The sequence below is a fragment of the Capra hircus genome, chromosome 7 (genome assembly GCF_001704415.2).
Source record: "Capra hircus breed San Clemente chromosome 7, ASM170441v1, whole genome shotgun sequence".
In the NCBI taxonomy this organism is placed as follows: Eukaryota; Metazoa; Chordata; class Mammalia; order Artiodactyla; family Bovidae; genus Capra; species Capra hircus.
Window position 1 is genome coordinate 16735244 of NC_030814.1, and position 20633 is coordinate 16755876.

Consider the following 20633-nt stretch of genomic DNA (forward strand, 5'->3'; position numbering starts at 1 on the left):
ACATAGAATTGTTTTACAACTTCTCTGTCCTTCTGAAAAATCTCTACCTTGTATCTTTTGATTAAAAAATCCATATTTTCTTTAATAACCTTATAGTTTCATTTTTCTTTTTTTAAAAATCTGCTTAATCTGGATTTTATTTCAGCATTGAAATTGATCCTTATTAATGACACTATCTTCTGCAAAAAAATACAATAAAACATAAGCCACAGAGAAAGCATTTTAGGTTAAATGGTATAACACTGATGTAAAACCTCATCTGTGTTGTGATGTGTGTTGAGAAATGAAGCAGGATTCCTCAACTCTAGTCCATGGCCCCTCAAGGACCATGAATGTGTTTTACAACAGGGCTTGGGAATCTCCAATAGCATGTGTGAGTGTGTGTGCGTGCACACAGTCATATTGTGCATTTTGGATGAAGTGTTCTGTCACTTTAATCAAGTTCTCAGAAGCGTTCGCAAATCCAAAATGATTTAGAAACCCTAGAGTTGAGGGAAACTTTTCCTCAGAATAAACTGACAAAATTTCTCAAAAGGATGTTATCAACTACCAGATGGAATACTTACCTCTAAAGATAATACTTCTGTGAATTGTATTACTTAGGAATCATTCATAGTTAAGCTTATAGAACCATATTTAGAAAAACCAAACAAAAAAACCCACATATTTTCTTCATGACTATACTTTTCAGGAGGAGCCCTACTGATAAGAATCACTGATATTTGGAAATCTGGTTTGCCCCAGACATAAGGAGAAAGTGCCTCTTATGATGATTAAAATAAAAGAATAATTAATCATGGTGTACCATCCATCATCATATATCAAGTCTAAGTGAAACCAAAAGATAGTTGCTAAGTCACTTCATATCAAATTAAAGTATAATGGCTAGAACCATAATAGAAAATGGAAATACTTCTTTTGGGCATATTTATCCACTACATTTTGGTTTTTTTTTTTCCCATGGAAAGAATTTTTTAATTGTAAAAAATGAAAGTCGAGGAAGTATTTCCATTTTTTTTAGTTTCCATTTTAGAAGCTAGAGATCATTTCTTATCTGTCTCAGTGTTTGTGTTTTTCCAATGAATTATTGATAAATTCGTTAAGAGTATAACTTTTCTTGATATTCTGGTGTTTATCCACATGCTTTTGTTCTCTTGCTTCCAAATAAGAAATATTAAGGTGTTAAGGAAGACCACCAGCTTTTAAAGCATTACTTTGGAATTTAACATTTTAAATGAACAAGGAAATTAATATTCAGTTTGTACTCAATTTATCCTACATTATTAACATAAAGATGAATTAATTATTAAAGGATATGATTTTTACAGATTATATATACCTGCACAGTACATCAAATATGAATATAAATAGCATATAAATTCCATCAAGTTGTATGTATAGAAAAGGACTCTATATTTTGATTCTGTCATTATCATAATGGAGATATCACCCTACATGTTTTGGACTGTGTTCTTTATATCTTGATGTGTGTGTGTTTACTGTGGATAGAGCTTTTGTACATAATTAGTAACTTTAACCTACTGATCACAATGGTTTGTTTTTCTTAATGTACATTTGTGTTTGTTTCCTTTTCTATTTCATAGGAATTTTGGAGACATCCAATAGAGAAATTGTAATAGAGAAACCTAGAACAAATGAGAGCAGTATTACTTCAGAGCAACTGCTACCAGTAACAGAGGTAAGTGAAGGAAAATGAGTGGTGGTGTTTTATTCATATGCAATAACATTCTCATTTTCCTGTGACTCCATTATGAATCAGAATATCTTGATTTTTACCCTTTGCCACCAAACAAAAACAAAGTTGAATTTAGTGGGAACACTGCTCTGTTGCGCAATGTGCTCCATGGAAGCAGTAGGGAAGTGGCGGTAAAGAGATCTTTGTTCTCATCCCAACTCAGGGACTACACCTTGAGAATTTGGACTGTAGACAGTTGTTGAAAAGTGACAAAGCGGTGATTAAAAAGGGAAGGAGCAAGGAGAGAATAGTTTGAACTAGCCTCTTATTTTAGTGTGCTCCACAGGGCCCTGTTTTTTCTCAGATCCATAACCACTCTTCCTCTATTCCGTTCTGTATTTTAGAGAAAAACATCCTCCGGGTGTTCTTGCTTTCTGGACCTGGGAAGGTTTGGTTAATGAAAAGCACTGAGGGGAGACTGGAGGGTAGATGCTGGAGAAAATCAGGGGATTCCTCCCGCTCGCTCTGTGTTGGGGAACATCTGCAAGAGTAGCTATGGCCCCTTCTCCTCCTCGCTTCTCCCCACATACAGTCCTGTCTCTGGTTTCTGGTCCACAGGGCAGGTCGGCCTCTTTCACTCATTGTGACATTGTGGGATCTTTAGTGGCAGCATGTAGAATCTTCTAGTGGTGATGTGCAAACTTTTAGTTGCATCATATGGGATCTAGTTCCCTTATCAGGGATTGAACCTGGGCTCCTTGCATTGGGAGCATGGAGTCTTAGCCACTGGACCACCAGGGAAGTCCCTATACATCGTGTTTTAATAAAAAATCAGAGTAGATATTAAGAAATTAGCATTAGGTAATAGAAGCCCCACCAGGGGCTTCCCTGGTGGCTCAGACGGTAAAGCGTCTGTCTACAATGCGGGAGACGTGGGTTCAATCCCTGGGTTGGGAAGATCCCCTGGAGAAGGAAATGGCAATCCATTCCGGTACTATTGCCTGGAAAATCCCATGGATAGAGGAGCCTGGTAGGCTACAGTCCACAGGGTCACAAAGAGTCAGACACGGCTGAGCAACTTTACTTTCACTTTGATAGAAGAAAGGGATTTGATGGTGTGCTCCTTGGCACACAGAACAGAAAACCATATTATTTCTTCTTCTTTCTTGGATCAACTAGTAAATGTTCTGCATTCTAACTGAAATGTCTATGATTCCAAACATCAGACGGGAAGAGTAGAAGTAAGCCAATGATATCTTATGTAAAGAAATAGACTTCTAGGAGGAGATTTGAGTAGTAAATGTTTTCAGTTTTCTTTTTAAGAGCAGCTATTAATGTTCCTGCTTTTCCATATTTTGAAAAGATACCTTCAAAGGTATTAAAATCACATATAAATGACCATGGACAAAGGTAATCATTATAGCACACACACCACCCTCAAAGTCACTGTTACTGTGGCAATTAATGGCAGTTTCCCCATAACATATTTCCTTGAGTGCATGAATGAATGATTTTAATGAATAGGCATTCCCTGGTGGGGGAACAAAAAAGCAGAGTTTTATTGTTGTTGTTAATTTTTATGAAGGTAGGTTCCTTTTCATATTTCTATCATAAACGTGTCTCAAGAAAATACCTATATGGCATAGGACTACACATGCAAAGTTGCACTTAGGAGAAAAGAAAAAAGAAACTATGTGAGCTGAGTAGATTGGTTGATTCATTTTATGTAATAAAAAGATGAGAGGTAGGCCCTATGATGCTAAAGGTCCAAATAAACTTTAGAAAGGATATGAGAATTACATCTTAATTATAGGCTTAATGAGAAGGAGAGCCACTTTTTCTGATTAGGGAGTTATGGAATCATAGAATTTTAGCTCTAGAAGATAAATCACCTTTATTTGTTCTGCATATGCAAAATGCATTAGATTAATGCTTAGTGAGAATTTTGTATACAAGAAAATTAAGCTAATGATCATAATCTCAGTAATTTTAGACTGAAAGGAACTATAGAAATCACTCAATTCATCTCTTTTATTTTTCTGACAAAAAACTTGAGATCCAGAGAAATAAGTAATTCAGTTAGAAATATCAAGCCTAGAGTCTTCTGAAGTTGGGGGTAGATAAATTATTGCTGTTAGCAAGATTGCACTAAAGAAGGAAAAGTTTAGTACTAAGCATAGATTCCACCTACTATCCATAATGTATTTATACTTTAGAGAATGTTAGAGGGTTTGAGGAAAATATCCATTTGTAAATATGTTGCCACATGAGCCAAAGACCAAAAGAAAACCAAAAATAACACTGGCCTCCATGCCAGCCTTTCCCACTGCCCACATACAGAGCAACGCAAATTATTTTAATTCCTCATTTTCTGGAACAAAAGCAGCGATGCTTACCACTTTATGGGTGGAGAAACAAAATAAAACTCTACAGCAATAAAAATCTAGAAACATGCAGCAGTATATTTTCTCCAAGAAATTTATTTCTTATTGCTATTTTTTTAAGCTTGTCTGGATTTCTGACAGTGAAAAAGAAATAAAAGATTGAATATTAAATGCTGTCTTATGTCACAATACTTGTTAACAATAAACTATAAAAAAGACTATAAAAATCTAATTTAGACTTTATTAAATATATTGAATTTAAAGGTTGCTTTACGTGATAAATAGTAAGTAGAACTTTCAGCTCTCATAAAGATGGTTTTATTGAACTATATTTAAGAGATTAAATTTTGAAAAAAAAGTTTTTTATTAAATCCACTGATGAATTAAATTGAAATGTCAGTATATTACTGTGTATAAAAAATGCACATGTTTTGTATATTGCTTTATTCACTGGGTAATATTTTTAGGTTGTAAGAATGGCTTTTACAGTTTATCAAAGAATACCTATATTCAACATGCTGAATGAAAGTAATGCTTTTATATCTATAACACTAGAAACACTTGTTGTTAAGATTAATATAACTGAATATAAATTTATATTTCAGGCTACTTTATTAGATTTTGGCTGGAGAAGTGCATTTAAAAAAGTATCTCTTCCCATGGCACATAGTATAACAACAGCCATTGAAGATTTTTCTGCAAAAATTCTCCAACAGGAACAGAATGAAAGTTTTTCAACTGTGAGCTATGCTTTGGACCTTGTAAATGTCCTGCCAGTTTGGCAAGATAGCTATGTGGTTCCTGAAGCAGACCAACCAAAGAAAATTGCAAAGGCAAGTGTTAAATGAAATCCTTTCAAATTAGATTGGCATATGATATTTTCTTCATATAAACCATTGCAAAGGGAACCAACAGAAAAATGATGGGATCTCTTGGGAAACCCTTGGCACTTGACCCAGCACCATGTTTTCCTGGTATCCATGGACCACTGTGCTAACAAAAATGGACTCAAACCTGCTGCCAACTTTTCGCTCCATGAATCTGAAGCAACTAAAGAGAGGGCCTCTGTGACTTCCTGGGGACTTGGGAAACAGCCTGTTTGTGTGATACCTTTGAATGATCGCCCCTCCCCCCAGGAGAAATTTAGGAGGTTGAAGGAGTTGTTGTCTTTTATTGGTTTGGGCAACCTTTAAATCTTGACTTACATCTTAGTAAATATTCCGTTAGCATCAGTGTTACATCTTTGTTTTGAGAGTCACAGAACATACTGAGAAAATAGGAAGTAGTTACGGAAATGGAGAAGTATAGTTATTCAATATTAAGTCTACAGTGGGGTCAGCAACTCATCACTGAAATGTTTTTGAAAGAGAGTTTTCAAAAGTGGCCTTAATCCCCCACTGCCACCTGAAGCTCCAGTACATTCCCCAGAAACACTGTTGGCCTCTCTGGAGAAGAGGCAAGTGAGCCTTTTCATCCATCCATCCATCCATCCATCATACCTCCTTTGCCATTAAGAAGGTGTAAATTCATAATAACTAGTGAAACGCTAAGCGCATCACTCCTAAAAGCTGCTGACTCTATCAATAAGAAAATGCTACATGAGATTGTTTCTGATGCCCGTAGATTATTTAAGTTAAACTGATACAGCTTCATTTATATGTGGTGATTAATTAAAAAAAAACACTTTTATGACAGTTCAGCAAAAAAAAGAAAAAAAAAACAACACAGGAGTAAGTCAAAAATAATGTAATCATGGATACATACTTTCTGAGTTCAATTAACTACAAATAAAAGTATTGTCATGGAAAGCTATTTCATGAGTTTTTCATAATGTCTCTCTGGCAAACATAAGGTTTGAAGTTTATATGTAGAGAAGTATCATTTTGGTATTTCTTTATTTGACATAAAACATTTAACTTTCTACCACTGAGACATCGATTATTATGAAGTTGTGTCATTATATTTATGTTTGATGCCAAATTCATTATTTTGGAATTTAGTCTCCCTGTACATAAATTACATGGCACTGTCAGAATACAAATAACTCAGTGCTACCTTTATTTCTCCCTAGTTTTGTTCTGACATCATGGAAAAACTTGACATAATGCTTCCACTGGCTCTGGCATGCAGAGATGATTCTTTTCAGGAAATTAGAGCAAACTTTGTGGAGGCCTGTTGTAAAGTGGCAACAGCTGTCCTGGCCAGACTGCAAGAGAGAAGCAAGGAGTTTCCCTCCAGAGCACCGCTGAAAAACCTGAACGCGCTGCTCTCCACGGCTGTGTATGTCTTCCAGCATTTTATGCAATATGATCGTGTGATGAAAGAAAATGCTAAGAAGTGAGTGTCCTTTACACTAAGTTGATGGCCCTGCTTGCAGTATCATTTATCTTTGGATATCACAGAAGTGGAATCTTGAAAATGGTATTTGAGAAGGAGAAAATAATAATAAACATGAGGAATTATTTTCATTTGTCTTGACTAAGAAATGTCAAAAAGGTAGAGCATGGGTTGTATTAAACCAGATACACAGGTAGCAAGAAGGATAGGTATTCCTTCTGAAGGCCCACTGGGATGACCTTTGCATTTCCCAGACTCTCTAGTCTGAAGGAACTATTTTCAGCATGCTGTTATGATGTGACCAAGCAAAGCCTTTCCATTCCACAAGACCCGTTATACAGATTACACTGAAAAGGAAAATAAACTTCTCCCTGTCACACAAAACAATATTTGTGGAAAATGCCCTTCTGTTTGGTTCCTAGACCAACTAGACCATAGGAGCTGGCCTAGAGAAGAGTTGCATTTCTGACTATTCTTGTGACCAATGTAAACATATCTCAGAATGCCCATTTCATAGACGCTATCTTTCATGTGTGAAAAGGAAGCATTGACAGTCTCAATGCTCATGTATTTGTGGTCCAAAAAGACCAAATGTTTTCTGGCTAGAGAACAGAAATGACCAGATGTATAATCACATGGTCTATCTGGCTTCTCTTGTACTTTCTAGAAGCCGGCATGGCCTTTTGCAAAGGGAACGTATCGACTGGACACTCCAGTGTGAGCCCAAGAATCTAGTCTGTAGTCCTTAGTCAGCCTTTGCAGTCCTTTTCTAGTAATGAGAGGAAGCATAAGAGAGTGTACTAAAAATAGCTAGAGATAAAAGTAAATTTGGCTTGATGTAGGAAATAACTATGATATTTCTTTAATTCCCTGAAGTAGTCAGATGTTGTGATTCATACTCAAATTTATAAACAAAACGTGCCAGCAATCCCTTTATTTCTGTAGAATATTGTAAAACAGTTTATGAGATAATTGACAGCTACAAAATTACAATTTTTAAAATAAAGACTGTGTTTGTGGGACGTGTGATAGCTTTATAAAAGTTAGTTCTGACAAATGCATGTTGTTCTCTGTAATAACGATAACCTAATGCCTAAATAATGCACTGATCTCTAATAATAGGCTTACAAAGAATACTTTGATTTTTGAATGATGTATTGACAATGCAGTTTGTCTCAAGTTGAAGCGCATATTTGCGGAACAGCAGATGTACGTTTTCAAAGGACTTGTAAAACAAAGACCAGCTTTTTTTTTTTTTTTTTTTCCTTTTTGGAAAGTGAATGTGGATGCAGACTTCAGCACTGGGAGGAAATGAATGATTGATATCTAATAATCAAAACCATTTGTAGTACTGGAGATTGTTACCTCCTACTGCACAGGCTTTAAATCTCTGTCTCTTTGATCATTCCCTCTGCACAGACCCATATTCCTGGTGCCTATCCAACGATACCAGGAATTCATCAGCAGTCTGCAGTTTCAGGTTACGGACTACTGCGTCAGAGTTTGTGCTACAAGCATTTTACAGGACGCTGAGAGCCACCATTGGGATGACTACAAAGCTTTTTATGAGGTGTGAAGTTACGTTTACTATCCCTCCTTTTTACACAAATATGTTTTACTGCCTACCTGCTTTCTGGCTAATTAGAAACATGAGCTTGGCATTACTAACACACGAAGGCTGTGAGGATAATATTTTTTAAATATTGAATTTATACTTGGAAAAACATGGTTCTTAAAAACCTGAAATAATTAGAACACTCCTTCTGCTTAAAAGTAAAAATAACTTAATTTGAGCTGCAGTGTTTCCGTGCTACATGATAGTTGGAATGTAATGGGATATGAGGAAAATTCAAGGAGAAAACAATGCCATAATATAATACTGCAACCTTGTATTGTTTTCAAAGGGATCAGTAAGGGGTATCCTTGCACTTTTTTCTTGTTATATATTTCCATCTGTGTTTGATAAAGATTTTTTATTAAATAGCTTTATTCTTTTTATACTTGTTTTCCCTTCTTATTGTGTGTTCTTATGAGTGTGCTTTAAGACCCATCTGATCATTTATAGCTTACCTATTTTCATTTAACCCATGTTTTGAAATCCCAAATTTCGACTGAATCAAAGCCTAATGATTCCTAGTGCCACGAAAACCTGGATCAATTAAAATTATTCATCATTAGGCTTCATTAGTTCCCCTTCCTCTGAATCCCATTGATTACACATAAACCACAGTATTTGAAATCCCTTGAAGCGGATTTCAGAGCAGGGTGAAACATTTATAATATCTTAATCAAGATAATCAACATTTTCAAAATGTCATCATCAAGCCCACCTTCCGTAGTTTTTCCAACGTATGCCTTCCTCCAAATTGAAGCTTGTGATTTTGTTTCTTGATTGTCCTGCTAACTGTAGAGTATTGAGAAGAACAGAGTGGAGTTTTATTCAGTGAACTCACTGCTGTCACCTTGCTGACACCATGGCTCCATTTATGCCTGGGTTATTATCATAATAAATGTTGTCACAACAGAGACGAGCAGCTTAGAAGCTTTTTAAAAGGGCTTTCCACGTTTTCTAAGACCATTTCATCTCTCCTTTAGAGGCCCTTCCCAGATACCTTTTCTCTCTGCGAAAGCTTCTATATAGGGTGTTCCAAACCTGACGCGCTTCAGACAGCAGCGAGCAGAATGAAAACGAGAAAGTGGTACGGTGCAGCTGGTAGCCTGAGATAAGAATAAAAGTATTGGTCTCCCCTCTCCTGGCCGCGTCCCAGCTCCCTTATTTGCCTTGAGGTAAACAGAGAGGTTGAAAATGAATCCATCTCATGTTTCAAACTATTTCAACGTGTCAGCGCACTGATGAGCAATTTTATATGATGTTTCCATTGAAGAACAGGTATCCTCTCACTATCCGTCCAACACAGGGATATTATGTTTCCTTTCATGCAAATTGGGAGCTGGAAGAGTCCTACAGTATAAATAATAAGTAGATGCACTGAGAACCTGTTATTGAAGTTACCAAGTATTTAAAAGAAAAAAAAAAAAAAACCAACAAATTACCACGTAACATTCAGCTCTTAGATCTTATGACAAGGCTTTAGCTTCCAAGACAGAAATAACGAGATAGCTAGCCTGTGATTACATGGTACTGTAGCTTCCATATACTTACATGGTCAGTAGTTACAATTTAATTGCAGAGTTAGCGGTGGTTATTTATGCTCAGAAAAAAAAAAAATAAATAAAGTGATACTGCTGTTCTGTTTACCAAAAATAAGAACCTTCTAAAAACAACACAGATTTTAAGCGGTTTTGATAACTGGAGTGCCCGACATGGTTTTATCCTGTTTACTACACCCCTCTCTCTTCCTCTCCCCATTATTCCAGCTGATTTGTGGAACAGGACTGGTAGGAATGTTTGAAGGGGCGAGGCGATGAGATCTGCCCAACTGGAGGTGGAGGGTGAGATAGAGATCTCAAGGGATCCTATCACCATGTGCAGAGTGTAGTAAAGAAATAGAGAATTTATAAGATATGGAGCAATATTTGCTCATGTATTGTGATAACAAGTGAGCCCTAGGTATATCATTTCCACTTTCTGAACTGTCAGGTTGAGAGAGCCAAAGAGTTCAGTAACTCTCTGATGAGGTGCTGGTCAGATGGCACAGTGGGTGTTCAAATTACATGTTTAAAATCAAGCTTTTAGCATACTTGACATCTGCTCAATTTTAGCAACTTGTGTTTTCTAATAGTCAGAGAATAAAGAATTGTCTGTTCAAAGATAATATTGAGTGGCTTATATAATAAAGCCCAGCTGCTTGTTTCCTGATATATAATCTAAATAAAAGTTCACATCTGTTTGTATTATAGCGGGTCTACAAAAATAACAGATGTTTACTAGCAGAATACTTTTGAAATGACAACAAATAGGGAAACAGGTCAGAAAAATAAATGAATCACATTTAATTTAATGAAAGCCCTTGCATACATAGAAACTATACACATTTTGAAGAAAATTGTGAGACAGATGACCAGTTTGGAATGTTTTTAAGTGAACATGAAATTTATATTTTTAAAAGTCTTAAAAATAAGGATCTTTCACTTTTAGGGGAAGAAATAGGTGTGCCTAAAGTTATTTTTATTTTCTCATTTATTGCTCAAAGGTGGCTATTAAGGAGACTAGTTTTTATATTTTGAAAAATATGAGAAATCATGTTGGCCATGTTATTGTGGGCACCCACTCACCGACATGGAAAAAGTATAAATCATTCAGACCAGCCATGATATCAGCTGGGTTGGTTTTGCTTTACTTAACATATAACACAGAAAGTAATAAAGAAAATAAAATATTAAAATTCCTTTCTTAGCTGAGGAAATTTTGTAAAGTACTCTTTATCACAGAACACACAACAAAGAAAATATAAGAAACTATGATTTGTAACTTCTGCATTAATATTTTTTTAAACAGTTTTGATGTACATCTAGTCAGAAAATCAGAAGTGGTCGAAGTCCCCACCAGTTTGAACTTGACTCTTCGACATTTTGATATCCAAGTTTTCCACCCAACAAGAACAATTCTACTCATAAACTCCATTTGAAGATCAATAGATAATAACTATAGATTATTATTATTACAGTGACTACAAGACTTTAGTAATCAAAGAAATTACCAGAAGAATAATATGTAAGGAATATATACATAAGAAACTATCAAATTTAGGTATAGGAGAACATAAGTTCAGTTCAGTCACTCAGTTTCACTCTTTGCGACCCCATGGACTGCAGCACACCAGGCCTCCCTGTCCATCACCAACTCCTGGAGTTTACTCAAACTCATGTCCATTGAGTCACCCAACCATCTCATTCTCTGTCATCCCCTTCTCCTGCCTTCAGTCTTCCCCAGCATCAAGGTCTTTTCCAATGAGTCAGTTCTTCACATCAGGTGGCCAAAGTATTGGAGTTTCAGCTTCAACATCAGTCCTTCCAATGATATCCAGGTTTAGGATGGACTGGTTGGATCTCCTTACAGTCCAAGGGACTCTCAAGAGCCTTCTCCAACACCACAATTCAAAAGCGTCAATTCTTCAGTTCTCAGCTTTCTTTATAGTCCAACCCTCATATCCATACATGACTACTAGAAAAATCATAGCTCTGACAAGACAGATCTTTTGTTGGTAAAGTAATGCCTCTGCTTTTTAATGTGCTGTCTAGGTGGATCATAACTTTTCTTTCAAGGAGCAAGTGTCTTTTAATTTCATGGCTATAGTCACCATCTGCAGTGATTTTGGAGCCCCAAGAAATCAAGTCTGTCATTGTTTCCACTGTTTCCCCATCTATTTGCCATGAAGTGGTGGGACCAGATGCCATGATCTTCGTTTTCTGAGAACTAAGGAAAACATTGGAATTGTTTAAAATGATGTTTGTTTGAGAAATATAAGGAGTGTGCAAAATAGAAATTTTAAGTCAAAGAGGATTACTTAAGAAATAAAATAAGTTTTTCTCATTTAACTTTTGATATAGTAACATAATCAGGATAGTTTTGGAAGAACACATTCTTCAAACTTCAAACAATCTGTTTCAAGTAATCTTTTAATCTGGTCTGAAGAAAATGAGGAAACTCCTAGCACACCTCCCAGAGAGCCTGTTAACTAATTATTGGTTGTAATTCACTTGAGGTGACCTCATTTCTGCCTGTTTCCCCTTAGCTTTGGCTGCTGTTGGGTCTCACTCTGTGGTCAGGGAAAATTTGACACAGAAAAGAGATCTGTTGAGAGGTAGATAGGAATGAGAACCTGGCCCTTTGGAAGTATAAAGTACTGTAAAAATACTAAGAAATGATGATACCATCTGCCTGGGCTTTACAAAATTTTGCAAAATCAGACGATTTTAGGATGTGTTTCTAGTACTGTAGTTGAAACTCCACGGATGAAATAGCCTAATATAATCATCTTTGGTGACTCCCACTTTGTTTTCATGCATGTTGATAAATACACACTCTGCAAGTTTGTGTTTGCTCCTGTCATTTCATTGTAATGTGAAATCTAAACCATTTTTAAGATGATCTCAATGATTGTTAATAAGCCCAGAAGAATATACATACTTAATTTAAATGATTACTCTTTAATTTTAGAGGAATCAGCCCACTATCTTAGACTATGCAAGACTTTGTTTAGCAGCTACAAAGATGATCATTTTAAAGTAAATTTTAAACTCCAGACCACAAGTAGGTAAATCAAGGCTACCCTAGGTTAAATGCTCGTGGTCTGGATTTGCACTAGAATATCTGGTTTAGTAATTGAAGTAAAACATATGTTCATTTGTCAATAAGAATGTTTTACATCTTGTCAAAAATCTTTCTTGGTCATCAAGTGTGTCAAACTCTCCAGCTATTTCCTTTCAGCCTGAACTAATTAAGTTCATAGGAAGCAAACTGACATTTGGTAAGATGCGATCCTCTTGTTTAATGTGTGGTGGTTTTGCCAGGGGGAAAGATGCTCCTTCTCACTCCAGATGTGGCATTATTTCTTCTGGGCGCTTCGTCACGATCTCTGGACCATCCTGCCCCCTAAATTAGCCCAGGAGATACTAGCAGAAGTGCTGGAGAAGTCTTTGAGTCTCCTGGCCTCCAGATATGCCCAGGCCCATCCCAGTTATAAGAGAACCCTACAGATAAGGTAATTGAAGTTGTGAAAACCATTACTTTTCAAGAAAATGTTTGTCAGGTGTATAAAGCAGAATGTGCTCTGAATCTCATGATGTAACTCCTTGTATATTTAATGTATTTCTAACATCTGAAAGGAAATCATATTCAATTCTCCTGATATACTTAAGTGCAAATGTGGAACTTGAATCAAAAAAGCTATGTTCTTTTTTCTCCTTAAAATTGTATGTAAAACCCACTTTTTTTCTAAAAAGTGAGTCAAGTTGTATTACAATCAAGGACATAGATATCCAAAGGTTAATAAATAAGATAAAGAGAGAAAATTAAAGTCCTGAAATGGAGAGGAAAGCTGCAGTGCTGTGATGAAGTAATTTGAGGTTCTAGGCAACCAGGGAATTTTACTTTCAGGCTTTTTTTTTTTTTAATGCCTTTAAATATTGTAGTTCATCTTCATTAAGGAAACTCTTTTGTCTAGTCATTTTTCTCTTAATATATTCTAATTACTTCTTAACTCTTTTCCTTTTCTTTTTATTATATATTACTGAAAAATAGTTCAACAAAATGTGAAATCACAGAAAATGAGGAGCAGCAGTGATGAAGTCTTAAAGACTGAATTATAGGCCAATTCTAAAGGAAATCAATCCTAAAGGAAACCAATCCTGAATATTCATTGGAAGGACTGATGCTGAAGCTGAAACTCCAATACTTGAGCCCCCTGATGCTAAGAGCTAACTCATTGGAAAAGACCCTAATGCTGGGAAAGACTGAAAGCGGGAGGAGAAGGGGATGACAGAGGATGAGATGGCTGGATGGCATCACTGACTCATGGACATGCGTTTGAGCCAGCTCCAGGAGTTGGTGATGGACAGGGAGGCCTGGCATGCTGCAGTCCATGGGGTTGCAAAGAGTCGGACACAACCAACCGACTGAACTGAACTGAACGGGCCAATTCTATGGGTTGTCTAGGCAATGAATATTACAAAAATGTGCGTACATGCCAGCAATGGTCTATACAAAGTGAAGCCTTTTGTTTTTATAAACATTCTGACTAATGTAATTGAGACCTGCCTTTTAGGTATAAAAAAATTTTTTTTCAGATATGTTAGGAATAGCCTAAAGACATCAGAAGCTTTATTTTTTTCAGTAGGAATTATTTTCTGATCAAGCATGCAGCATGTGAGGGCATTTAGGTCTTGCTACAGTGTTTCATAAATACGGTATTTTTGAACAAGCTGTTTTGAATTACTGACCAAGCATTTAAAAAAAAAACAAAACATTGGATTCTGAAGAAGAGATGGAAAATTCCTTTTGAAAGCAAAGGATACTTTCATTCTTTTCCGTATGTAGCTTACATCACTTTTGACTGTGAGGTGGCAAGTCATTATGAGATACTTACGAAATCAGATTTACTATTAGCTCATGAAATAGGTAGTACATTTAATTAATTAACTGTACTATAGAGACTTTTGGCTTCTATTTTCTGGGTACATAAAAATGTCTTGCAAAGCTAGAGTTATCTTTCCTAGTTTTTATAAATTACATATTTTTATTTGAATGATTAATTCTAAAATATCCATTTTGTAGAAATCAGATTTCATAGGCGTGTGTTTGTTTGTGTCTGGGTGTGTGTGTGTGTGTATATATATATATATATATATCTTGGGTTTGTAATTCTTTAATTAGCAATTAGAGTGAGTGGATGCAAACTACAGTTAAACCTTCCTAAGGGTGATTCTGGATGCTCTTAGAATTCTAGCTTCCAACTGTCATATAACAAAAACCATGCTATATATATATTGGTCAGTCACTCAGTCATGTCCAACTCTTTGCGACCCCATGGACTGCAGCAAGCCAGGCTTCCCTGTCCGCCACCATCTCCCAGAGCTTGCTCAAGTTCATGTTCATTGAGTTGGTGATGCCATCCAACCATCTCATCCTCTGTCGTCCTCTTCTCTTGCCTTCGATCTTTCCCAGCATCAGGGTTTTTTTCCAGTGATTCAGCTCTTCACATCAGGTGGCCAAAATATCAGAGATTAAGCTTCAGTATCAGTCCTTCCAATGAATATTCAAGGTTGATTTCCTTTAGGATTGACTGGTTTGAATATATATATGCAAGGAAAATATTTATTTGATATTAATATTTTAATTTCTATTAATTGATTGATATTAATATAAATTAATATTATTTGCATATACATGTAAGGAGAACAAGTGTTAAATTTGTGGCAAATATTTGTGACAAATTTATTTAATATTGCAAAGTTCTAAAACTATAAGCTTTTTCATTTGTGCTGCTGGTGCCTTTTTTTTTCACCTCCCACATGCTGGGAGAACATATTGCTCAATCTTGTACCTTTCTTTTGATACCTTGTACTTGGATGAGAAGATTGTTCTGCTGTCAAATTTTTACCTATCATATGTATGTGGATAATAGAGAACTTTCTTTTAACCTGACTTTTCTTTTGCTGAATTTAATTTCAAAGAAACACTCTTGAGATTCTTGAGGATCTTGATAATGCAAAACAGACTGTTTTTCCTTTTTTAAAAAAAGCACTTTTGCAGCACTTCACTACTATAGACGTCACCATCTCTAAAGATAACGAATGGTATTGTGCTCAGCCGTGTCCAACTCTTTGCAACCCTTTGGACTGTAGCTTGTCAGACTCCTCCTTCCGTGGGATTTTCCAAACAAGAATACTAGAGTGGGTTGCCATTTCCTCCTCCAGGGGATCTTCCTGACCCAGGGATTGAACTCGCATCTCCTGTCTCCTGCATTGAAGGCAGTTTCTTTACCTGCTGAGGCATCAGGGAAGCCCAATGCATGATATTATGGGTCAGCTAACACTTGGAAACTCAAAAGCTATCTTTGATGCTTTGTCTGGTTTTGATCTCTGAATCTCTGATATCTAAGCAAATATTTCTATTCTTACATATGTTTAATATAATAGATATAAATGATAGTGTGCATACCAAGAAGAGAAAACAATTTTAACATGATTTTCTTCTTTTTCTTTCCAACAGACTTGATGTCACAACAATTTTAATTTGCACTGAGAACATGTTATGGTCAGTTTGCACATCTGTACAGAAGCTTTTGAATCCTCATGCATATGTAGATGATAAAATTTTTAAAATTCATACCCACTGTAATAATCTCTTCACAACATTAGTTATTTTGACTTCACCATTAACAGAATTACACCAGTAAGTATCAAATGTATTTTCTTTTTAGCTACTATGTTATATAAAATAATGTAATTTCATGCTGCTTACTGAATTGTGTGAAGTAGCAAGCAGAAATTTATTGAAGCGCAGTTCTGATATTGTGAATTGAACCATTTTACAAAACTAACTCTAACCAACAGGGGTTTCTTCATTCTCGAAGTTATTTGATCCTAATAATGTGGTATTTCTCTATTGATTGATCCTATTCAGTTGATAAGGCTCTAATACAAGCAGGGATGTTTTGAGCATCATTATTTGAGTTGTTTAAATTCTCAAATTTTATTCATGGATTGATTTGTCTATGAAAAAAATAAATCATATCCCAATGGCTTTATGCTCCTCTTAAACATATCTTTTAATTTGATATAAATGATTTTCTCTAATAAAAAAGCTTTTTTAAATGATTATAAAATGCTCTCTAGTCTGGAAAAGACATAATGTTTCCAGTTACTCTGCCATAGATTTGCATTTTTAGTATTGGACTTTAGTGACTGGGCTAGTAATGGCAAGTGGAAATAGGAGTAAGTAATGATTTTTTAAATGTTGAAATATTTGCTTAGCTAAACAAATAAGATTCAGGGAAATAAAAAAAATTTGAACTGCTTTTCTAGTTAATTTCATTCAAATTTGTAATATGATAAAAGAAGTTAGAGTAAATCTTATAATGAAACATTAATATACTTTTGTTTAAACCCTCCTCCAAAGTAGTCAGTTTATCTTAAAAGATTAAATATTATATATTCTTAGTTTCTTGGATAGTAAAAATTATACAGACTTGTATTTCTTAAGATAAATTTGACAAAGTATTTGTTTCTGTACCGTCCTGGTAAAGGCAATATGTAAATCTTGATTTTCGGTAAATTTTGTGTTAGAAATTCTAAGAGTAATTAACAAGTTTCTTCAAAATTTCCCTGTAATTTTCACCCACTCTTGAACTTTCAACAGACCCATTATTTACAGATTGCTTCTTCTGGCAACATTTCCGTTGAGATCTGATTTTAGAAATGGAGAATTCTTTCAGAAAAGGAAAGAAATAATGAGATAAGTTGCCATAAATTTGGGATTATATGCATAATGGTGCATAATCACAAAAAGCTCAAGTTCTGAAGCCCATAATAAATCCTAGTAAACTAAACTGATTTACCATAGATGAAAAAATTACTATGCTCTTAGTTCAATGGGTCATTTCATCTAAGGGGAAGGCCCTGTGAAAATCAGGAACAAAGTTGACAAATTTCATGGATTGGTCATGGTGAGCAATATTGAATTTCACGGTCTGTCACAGATGAATAGAAAAATTTTAACCCCCCAATGCATTTGTAAAGCAAATAAATTATTATCAAAGGTTGCATATTTTAATAATAATAATAATGTAACATACATTCATTATTGTTAACCTGTGGCCTTTTGATACATTTTTAAACAACTCTACAAGTACTCAGATCTTCGTGATTTGTGCATTAGATATTGCACTGTAACCTCATTCAACAAATTTAAATTGCTAATTTAAACCAGAATTGCAGAACATTTTATACCAAGCACTGCCTCTGTTTTTTTTTTGATATAAAACATAGATAGTGGTTTTGCTTTAAAGCATGAATAAAAGTCTATATATACTTTCATTTTTTATGATTTCTCAGATTATAAAAATTTTCAGATTTTATCCATTCATGTTGGTATAAAATTTTATTTGCTTTCCTAGAGTATAAATCTAATTTTTAAAATATATTTTGCTTTCCATTGACAAAGGAAATCTACAGGGCAACATGTTCCACACGTAACAGGAAAAAAAAATGTGTATGTTGCAAGAACTCTATTGATTTATTTAGCTTCTTTTCACAGCCAGGATATGAAGTTGTCATATTGTTAGCATTTCGAGAAAAAAATTGTGTATCTATCTCACATTTAAAAATTAGGCTGTATGCTTTGAGGAATTGGTTAAAAGTAGCAATCAGATGTTGATAGCATTGAATTTTTATAAACTATGCCTGACATTTGTCACTCTATGTGATATGCCTTTCTTGAAGGTGACTGCTTTTATTCCAAGTAGTTCTGACAGATAAACTGAATGTATTTTCCTCTCTGAGCTTAGCATAGGACTACTAAATCCCAGGGCAGAAATATGATTTTTAAATCTTTTCAGAAAGAATGAAATGTGTTTGCAAAAACGTGTGTCCTTTTTTAACTCTCCTTTGTAGATTTCTGTTAGAATGTTGTAAAAGGAGTACTTTAGGTTTGTCCTCCAGGGAAAGAGACCTGCTGAAACATAAAATATTCATCGTATATTTTCCAAAATGCTTATCACTTGTGGTTATGCTTATCTTCTTTCATAAAGGCAGTCACGCTGCACTTTCAGACATGTATTCAATGCACATTCACACACATATGCAAATAGTGGTTTCATGTATTACATTTGCTTGTGCAGAATGTTAGTTTTAGTTTCTATCTAGCAAATTAAAGTTAATTTTTAGAATTTTGGGTAAATACAATTTAGTGTCAATTCATTAAATACTGTTGCCTCCCTAGGCCCTATGATTAAGCACCAGGATTAAACACAGGTGTCTCATCAGGGAGCAAGCTGAAATATTCACCCTCAAGTATTATAGGAAAGTCTGATAAAATTTTTAATGTTAAAATTGAACATTATATATATTTCAAAATGTTTTGATTCGTCCTATAAAAATTAGAAGTGGAAACTTTTTGAAAGTTGATTGTCTCCAATGTTACCGCATTTAATAACATGGGAGAATGAATTTCAGTGCAAGTACCAACATGGCAGGCTGGGTCATCAGAAATAGGCCAGAATCTTGATCACTGGGCCAGGGAACGGCAGACCTATCTTTGGGTTCACTTGATGTTATTCACATGACCTTTGAGTCACTAAATTCCAAGGTATTTCAGTGCTCGTTCTGTAGTTTGGTTTCAAACTGGTGCTGGGTGTTTTAAGGTTAGCTTGTTTATTTCTTGAGTTATTTGAAATTACTTCACTGTCCCTAATGAAACAGAACATGTTGGTCTAAAACTTTTTCTTTCATACCTCAAGAATGTCTGGTGCACTGGAGACAGGTGTTCCTCAAAATGGTAAGCAGAGGGGATGCTCATATACAGTGTTGAGCATCATATGGTCATAAACACAGTAACTTTACTCTTAGGCATATACACAAAAGAAATGCAAACGTATGCCCATGCAAAGATTTGCACACAGGAGTTCATAGTAGCATTTTTCATAGTAGTACAAAGTGGAAAGAACCCAAGTGTCTATCAGCTGGTAAATATATAAACAGTATGTGGCATATCCATACAGTAGCATATCATTCAGCCACTAAAAAGAAATGGAATACTGACAGATGCTACAACAGGGACGAACCTCAAAACCTGCATGCTAAGTGAAAAAAAGCCATACACACAAAGTACATATAGTGTGACTCAACTTACTAGAAACTTCCAGAATAATCAAATCCATAGAGACAGAAAGTCGCGCTTCCCTGGTGGCTCAGGGAAGAATCTGCCTGCAGTGTGGGAAACCTGGGTTTGATCCCTGGGTTGGAAAGATCCCCTGGAGAAGGGAAAGGCTACCCACTCCAGTATTCTGGTCTAGAGAATTCCATGGACTGTATAGTACATGCCATCACAGAGTCGGACACGACTATCATAGAGACAAAAAGTAGATTAGCAGTTGTCAGGGGCGGGAGAGGAGGGGAGGATGAGTTTCTTTTGAACCTAATGAAAATGGTATAAAATTGCTGCTAAGTCACTTCAGTCGTGTCTGACTCTGTGTGACTTCCTAGACAGCAGCCCACCAGGCTCCCCTGTCCCTGGGATTCTCCAGGCAAGAACACTGGAGTGGGTTGCCATTTCCTTCTCCAATGCATGAAAGTGAAAAGTGAAAGTGAAGTCGCTCAGTCGTGTCCGACTCTCAGGGACCCCATGGACTGCAGCCTCCAGGCTCCTCTGTCCATGGGATTTTCCAGGCAAGAGTACTGGAGTGGGGTGCCATTGCCTTCTCTGGTATAAAATTAGATAGTGGTAAAAGTTGCGTAACTGTGAATATAGTAGAAATTATTTAGTTGTATACTTAAAATGAGCAAATATTGTGGTATGTGAATTATATATCTCAATAAAGTTGTTAAAGATGAATGTAGACTAGATGGAAATAGAAACAAAAATATGTAAAATGTATTTTTAAAGAAGTATCTGGCAGAACGCAAAAGGATCCAGTAAACAGAGTTAAGTCTCTGAGCCATTTTGTTTAGATTAAATGGCTCCCTTTGTTCTCTTCCATCTAAACATTGTTTTTGAGGGAAATGTCTATTAAAAAAAAAAACAAACTAAAATCAAA

The 20633-nt window shown here is 35.5% G+C and overlaps 1 protein-coding gene across 2 annotated transcripts in view; it reads left to right on the top strand.

The window, feature by feature from the left end:
- The window catches only part of KIAA0825 (KIAA0825 ortholog), a 397136-nt gene that overhangs the window by 94381 nt on the left and 282122 nt on the right, over positions 1-20633 (top strand). For both annotated transcript variants that reach the window (XM_013965785.2, XM_018050038.1), the window contains exons 6-11: positions 1605-1699; positions 4686-4913; positions 6152-6417; positions 7837-7987; positions 12892-13082; positions 16091-16273. In XM_013965785.2, the coding sequence (XP_013821239.2) occupies positions 1605-1699; positions 4686-4913; positions 6152-6417; positions 7837-7987; positions 12892-13082; positions 16091-16273 (1114 nt within the window). The remainder of the gene's footprint in view (positions 1-1604; positions 1700-4685; positions 4914-6151; positions 6418-7836; positions 7988-12891; positions 13083-16090; positions 16274-20633) is intronic.